This window comes from Clupea harengus, chromosome 11, assembly GCF_900700415.2.
Source record: "Clupea harengus chromosome 11, Ch_v2.0.2, whole genome shotgun sequence".
NCBI classification, from domain to species: domain Eukaryota; kingdom Metazoa; phylum Chordata; class Actinopteri; order Clupeiformes; family Clupeidae; genus Clupea; species Clupea harengus.
Genome location: NC_045162.1, coordinates 1265787 through 1272889, shown reverse-complemented (window position 1 = coordinate 1272889; position 7103 = coordinate 1265787). Strand labels below are relative to the sequence as shown.

The 7103-nt window shown below is 46.6% G+C and overlaps 1 protein-coding gene across 1 annotated transcript in view; it reads left to right on the top strand.

Moving 5' to 3' along the window:
* Window positions 1-6911, top strand: part of LOC116222491 (E3 ubiquitin-protein ligase TRIM35-like) — a 14338-nt gene extending 7427 nt beyond the window's left edge. The window contains exon 6 of the mRNA XM_031576853.2: window positions 6298-6911. Within this exon, the coding sequence (XP_031432713.1) occupies window positions 6298-6503 (206 nt within the window). The 3' untranslated portion in view covers window positions 6504-6911. The remainder of the gene's footprint in view (window positions 1-6297) is intronic.
* The last annotated feature ends 192 nt before the right edge of the window (window positions 6912-7103 follow it).

Here is a 7103-nt window from a genome sequence, read left to right as displayed (position 1 = left end):
ACCAACCAACCAACAGTAAATAAGTCATACACCTGAGTCCATTTGCTCACCCTCTCCTCATCTCTCTGTTCAGCTCCTGTACTGTTGGACCCAAACACTGCAGCCTCATCGCTCATCATTTCTGAGGATCTGACCAGCTTTAAAGAGGAAAATCCTACACTCCCTGATAATCCAGAAAGATTAGATGACTATCGCTGTGTCCTGGGCTCTGAGGGCTTCAACTCAGGGTCACACTACTGGGATGTTGAAGTTGGAGACAGTGCATGCTGGGATGTGGGTGTGACCACAGAGTCTAACCAGAGGAAGAGGGACGCCATCTCATGGGAGAGAGTGTGGCGTGTGAGGTATGATGAATCTGAATGGGAAGATGAAACAGGACCTGTGCATGTATTGAAACAGACTCTCCACACACTCAGAGTGCATCTGGATTTGGATAAAGGACAGCTGTCATTCTCTGATCCTCTACAAAATACACACTTACACACTTTCAAACACACATTCACTGAGAAAGTCCTTCCCTTCTTCTACAGCGTCTGGTTACCACTGAGTATTTTACCCCTGAAGCCCTCGGTGACCATTGGACAACACAGACTATGTTGAGACTAACTCCAAAATCTAAAGTGTTCCATTGAGTAAAAGAAACAATACATCAACACCTTTTCATTTGTCTATATCTAAATATATGAATTCATAATATAAAATATGTATCCTCTATGGTAGTTTCATATGGAACATGTGGCTGTTAAGTAGAAGTAACACACTCCCCTTCCAACACTAGCAGTAGGTGGTATTTGCTGCTGGTGATTATGAGGTTAAACTTGAGTAGGCCTCAATTGTTTGTGTGATTTTGTATGATGATCATTTGTGACATACCACTAGGTGGCACTCTTGCCTTGCTGCCTCCCTTGAACGACTGCAAGCAGCCAGTCGTCCGGGTAATAGAATAGCAGCAGCCCCAGCTGCCATAGCGGGGCGATGACTGCCTCCCGAGTGGGGCTACTTGAATTGCACCCTTCTTACAGCAAGGAGTCTTTCTTCCTTTTTAGGAAGTGGGCCTGCTCTTGCGCAACTACAGATTGGACTTCCCCTCTGAACCTGGGAGGGGGGGCAGGCAAACTGCAGTGTATAACCCACTGTTATTGTTATGGGCACCCATGGCGACTCAGTGCATGCGTGCCAGCTCTCCGCGCAACATGTCATGTTGAGCTTTGAGTTAAATAATTGGTCGGGAGTAAAAACCCGCTCATGGCCAATCTGCCCATGTCTAGATCTGTGCCCGCTCTGTCTAGGGGGGGGGTCAAGATCTGGGTGCACACCATCACATTGTTTGAAAAAATGTGGGTGTATGGATACAGAGGTGGATATGTTGAGGGGAAATTTACACAAGCATGACTTATGTCTGCGCCTACAGGGGCAGTGTTTGTGACATGTGAGGGTTGTGCTTGTGGAGACTGATACACTGTGCTTGACATGAAGGTTGCATGTGAGCGGCGGGCAGTCTTTTTCGATGTGGGGGCTGACACAGGAGGGCCACAGTAGTACTCCCTATCCAGCACAGATGCTTGCGTGCTGGGTGGAGGAGGAGACCTAGCCGGACAGTTGCCCTCAGTGCTACGCCAAGTAGCTGCTGACTCAGGGTCATGGATGAGACCAGGGGAGAGGGTGCCCGTGGTCTAGCCCATTTCGGTGTCATCGACCACTCACACGTCCCTCTCGCTGTTGTCCAGCAGGCTCTCCTTCTCCAGCCCGAAATCCACATCTGGAATGGGCTGGTTGGAAAGCAGTGAGGGAGCTTCACTGCCTCGTGGTGTGCTGTTACCAGGAGGGTGAAGGACTGGGATTGTGCAGCGGGGGCGGCTGCAGCAGTTAAGCGGCTACCGGACTCCCCGCTACCTGTTGCCCACGGTGTGCACTGCTCAGCTGGGAGAGTCTCTCCAATCTGAGCAGGCGTCGGATGTCTCGCATCCTTGCGGTCCCAGCATGCGAGGCATTTAGCCTGCTGAGGCACTGGAACGAGAGAAAAATTTGTACAGAGCGAGTTCGATAACCTTACCAATGGTGACAGCCGTTGACGGCAAGCTAGCTAGCAGGGTAGTCAGTGGACTAGCCAGCTAACGAGCTAACAAGCTAGGTAGCTAACTCGAAACCTTCTTAAGTCTAAAAAGTCTTAACTCGCGGAACTCACGCTAGTGATGGGAGTACAGACCAAGTTTGTTTACTTTCCCAACGGTGATAACCGTCAGGCAGGGTAGTCGGTGGACTAGCCCGCTATCAAGCTAACAAGCTAGGTAGCTAACTCGAACCTTTTAAGTCTATAAGCCTTAACTCGCGGCACTAAGCCAGTGAAAGTAGTAAGACATAGTTTGCTTACCTTCCCAACGGTGACGGCCGTTAGGCAGCAACCCAGTTCACAGGGTAGTCAGTGGACTAGCCAGCTAATGAGCTAACTTGCTAACTCTCGCCAGATGGGGAGAGGCTAGCGGGTGCAGCTGCATCTACACAGCGGTTGCCTCACTAAAAGATGGCTTACAGGGCTCGGACCCTCTGGTTAATCTTATTGATTATATTAATGGTTTTCGCCGCCGGTTGTTTTTGGCCTGGCAGTGCGCGAAAAAGAACCTGGGGAGATCCCAGGCACGGATGAAGAAAGTGTTCGACCGACACGCAGAATCTCGACTATTTAGTCCGGGAGACCGGGTAGTGGCGTTGTTGCCAATACCTGGTTCACCGTTTCGTGCATGGTTTTCGGGCCCTTATACTGTTGTCCGTCAGGTGACAGAGCAGGATTATGTGATTGCTACACCAAATCGTAGAAAATCGTCGCAACTGTGTCATGTAAATTTACTAAAGGCATATTATTCTCCCTCGTCCAGGACGAAGGAGAACGCAGGGGTGGTTGGCTCTGCGGCGATGGCAGTGGGAGATGGGGACGCCTCTCCTCAGAGTGTGGGAGTTGAGGGGGAGGATGAAGCTGCTCCTGATGACTGCTTACTGTTACCACGTCTCAAAAATTCGGAGATGTTAAAGAATCTGGATGGCCTGTTGGGCCATATGCCTGTGGAACAGAGGGGTGATTTGGAATCACTGATTTCATCATTTGCATCTTTATTTTCTGATGTACCGACATGCACGAACGTGATGGCACATGACATTGACGTCGGGGAGGCTGCTCCCATTAGGCAGCGGTTCTACCGAGGACCACCGGTAAAACAAAAAATTCTAGAAGACGAGGTCCAGTATTTACTTGACAATGGCCTGGCTAAACCCTCATATTCTAGTTGGGCGTCGCCGTGTTTGCTGGTAGCAAAGCCAGATATGACATTTAGGTTCTGTACTGATTATCGCAAAGTGAATATGGTTACTAAGCCTGACTCTTTTCCCCTTCCCCGAATAGAGGACTGCGTAGATCGAGTAGGTGCCGCCAAATACGTCACAAAGTGTGATCTCTTAAAAGGCTACTATCAGATCCCTTTGACGCCGCGGGCGCAAGAGATTTCGGCCTTTGTCACTCCGTCTGGGTTATACTCGTACAACGTAATGAGCTTTGGGTTACGTAACGCCCCCTCAAGTTTTCAACGCCTCATGAATTATGTAATATCGGGGCTTGAGGGTTGCGCTGTTTATCTGGATGATGTTGTTACAGTAGGTGACACGTGGCCGGTGCATTTATCCAGACTCTCTGCATTGTTTGAAAGGTTTTCGGCAGCTAACCTTACCATTAATCTAGCTAAATGTGAGTTTGCGCAGGCTACCGTAGTCTATCTGGGGAAGGTGGTAGGGCAGGGAGAGGTACGGCCGGTGCGGGCCAAAGTGATGGCCATTGACCATTTCCCAGCTCCCACAACAAAAAAGGAGTTGATGCGATTTTTGGGCATGATCGGGTACTATCGGGGGTTTTGTTCAAATTTTTCAACAGTGGTTGCACCCCTCACGAATTTGTTAAAGGGAAAGGTCCATTTTTCGTGGACTGAGGAATGTCAACGGGCATTGGACAATGCCAAATTGTTGCTGAGCACGGAGCCGGTCCTGGCTGCTCCCCAGCTTGACCGACCTTTTAAACTTCAAGTGGATGCCAGCCAGGTCGGGGCAGGCGCAGTGCTTTTGCAAACGGACGGGAAGGATATAGACCGTCCGGTGTGTTACTTCTCAAAGAAGTTTAATCGATACCAGTTCAACTATTCCACCATCGAAAAAGAAGCGCTGGCTATGATTTGGGCTCTGCAACACTTCGATGTGTATGTGGGTGGGGGAGCCCATCCCGTTGTTGTATACTCGGATCACAATCCGTTAACGTTTTTGCACTCGTTACAAAATCCGAATCAACGACTGATGCGTTGGGCGTTGTTTTTGCAACCTTACAATTTGCAGATTAACCACATTCGGGGCGTGGATAACGTAATGGCAGATGCGTTGTCCCGCGGGGTGGTGGGATAGGTGGTGGGATTGGGGAGTGCTGGGTTTGTTTTGGTTGGTTGGGATTGAATGGTTTAGGTGAAGGGGGATTTGGGAGGTGGCAGAATCCCACTTAGGTGGGCTTCTGTCTTAAGGGGGGGATGTTACGACCCTGGCGGGTCTAGGCCCCGCCCCAGGATATTTTGCATGCCTGTTCTGTCTCTGTTTCCTCAGCAGATAATGGGAAGCAGGTGTAGGACAGGTGTAACCCATGATTGGTTGGGCTACAAAAGCCCTGATCAGATGGCAGTCGGAGAGCGTTAGGTTGGTTGTCGGATTTGGATAGAGATTGGTTTTGGATTGTCATTGGTTTTGGAGTGTCGTTGGTTGTGGATTATCGTCGTTGTTTGTTTATATTACCATTTACCTGACTGTACATTACATCTTTTGTTTCTCTTCATAACACTGATCTTCACCACACGTTTGCTATAATTATTAGATAACTATATAACCTTGTAAACCTTTAATAAATATATTATTATTATTATTATCCTAAATTCTGCGTGCCTCCCCTTCTTGTTTCGTGCCTTGAGCTGGCTCGTAACACTAGCTAGGATAGCGACTCGACTTTCTTAGTAGTAAGTCGAACTTGTAGCACTCAGAGCTTATGAGGGTAAAAGAACGTCAGGGATTGACGACTTTGAAGCAAAGTTTCTGAAGAGACAGATACATCTGCGTCATCCCTATTTAAGGGCTCCTGAGGGGGCGGGCTCAGGAGAGCGATTGGATGTATCTCTGCCTTCCGGCGTGAGTGAATAGTGCTTCGATTGGTCCCCTGACTATGTCATGTCCCATCCGTTATATCGCAGTCCAACTGTGATAGGGAACTTATATTTATGTTATTAATATCATTAAGAAAATTAGAACAATGATTTTACCACATTTCAGCCCTTGGATAAACTGCTCATGCTATCAACAGTACTACACATGATTACTTTGACAATATTAATATTCGACAAATTATATTTGTTTTGAGTAAGTAACATTTTTTATGACTGTAGTCCCTTTGATGTGTGTTATTCAAGGTCCAGGCCAATCAGTCAGAGAAGCAGATCAAGGAGGAGTTTGAGAAGCTTCATCAGTTTCTGAAAGAGGAAGAGGAGGCCAGAATAAGAGCACTGAAGGAGGAAGAGGAGCAGAAGAGTTTGATTATGAAAGAGAAGACTGAAGAAATGAGCAAGGAGATGTCCACTCTTTCAGATACAATAACTGCCATTGAGAAGCAGATGGTTGCTGAAGACGTAATCTTCTTACAGGTATGGACATGTGGTTTCAGTTCAGTTGGAAAAACAATGGTGAGATGTTTATGATATTTAATGAATATTTTCAGTTTTGTTATCTATTTCTTTTGATATTTTGTTCATATAATGTTTCATTACTGTCCATTGTGTGATCAAGAAGTAAACCCTCAAGACAGACACAGAATATTGAAATTAACTGAACTGAAATCTGTGCTGTATGCTGTTTTCCAGAACTTCAAGGCTACCATAGAAAGGTGAGAGATTTGATGTCCTTTTTTTCATTTGAACCCACACTAAAACTAGTGCTAACTACAGTCTGTGTTCCTAGTTCTACGTGCACACTGCAAAAACCACAGAGAGTTTCAGGAGCTCTGATTGATGTGGCAAAGCACCTGGGCAACCTGAGGTTCAGAGTCTGGGAGAAGATGAAGGACATAGTTCAGTTCAGTGAGTTCTATGTCACCTACGACACACACACACACGTACACACACACACACACACACACACACACACACAAACACACACAATCACACACACACACACACACACACAAGTCATACACCTGAGTCCATTTGTTCACCCTCTCCTCATCTCTCTGTTCAGCTCCTGTAGTGTTGGACCCAAACACTGCACACTCATCACTACTCATTCATGAGGATCTGACCAGCTTTAAATGGACATTTCCTGCACAGACACTCCCTGATAATCCAGAAAGATTTGATACCAGTGGCTGTGTCCTGGGCTCTGAGGGCTTCAACTCAGGGTCACACTACTGGGATGTTGAAGTTGGAGACGGTACATTCTGGTGACCACAGAGTCCAACCAGGGGAAGACGAGCACCTTCTCATGGGAGAAAGCGTGGCGTGTGGAGTATGGAGTGCGGTGGAATGATACAGGACCTGTGCATGAATTGAAACAGAACCTCCACACACTCAGAGTGCATCTGGATTTGGATAAAGGACAGCTGTCATTCTCTGATCCTCTACAAAATACACAATTACACACTTTCAAACACACATTCACTGAGAAAGTCCTTCCCTTCTTCTACAGCCCCTTTTCACCACTAACTCCAAAATCTAAAGTGTTCCATTGAGTAAAAGAAACAATACATGAACACATTTCACTGGTCTATATTTAAATCTATGACTTTACAATATAAAATATGTATAATCTGTGGTAGTTTCATATCAAATCAAATCAAATCAAACTTTATTTGTACGGCGCATTTCATACAAGGAGGTAACACAATGTGCCTCACAGTAGGAAAGAAAGGGGGGGGGGGTTTACAAACACTTGTAAAAATAAAACACACAGACTTTCTAGATATAAATAAATAGGAAATAAAAGAAACGTACTAACCACACTGGCACTGTAAAGGACTACTCAGCACGGTCATCGTCAAACTAAGA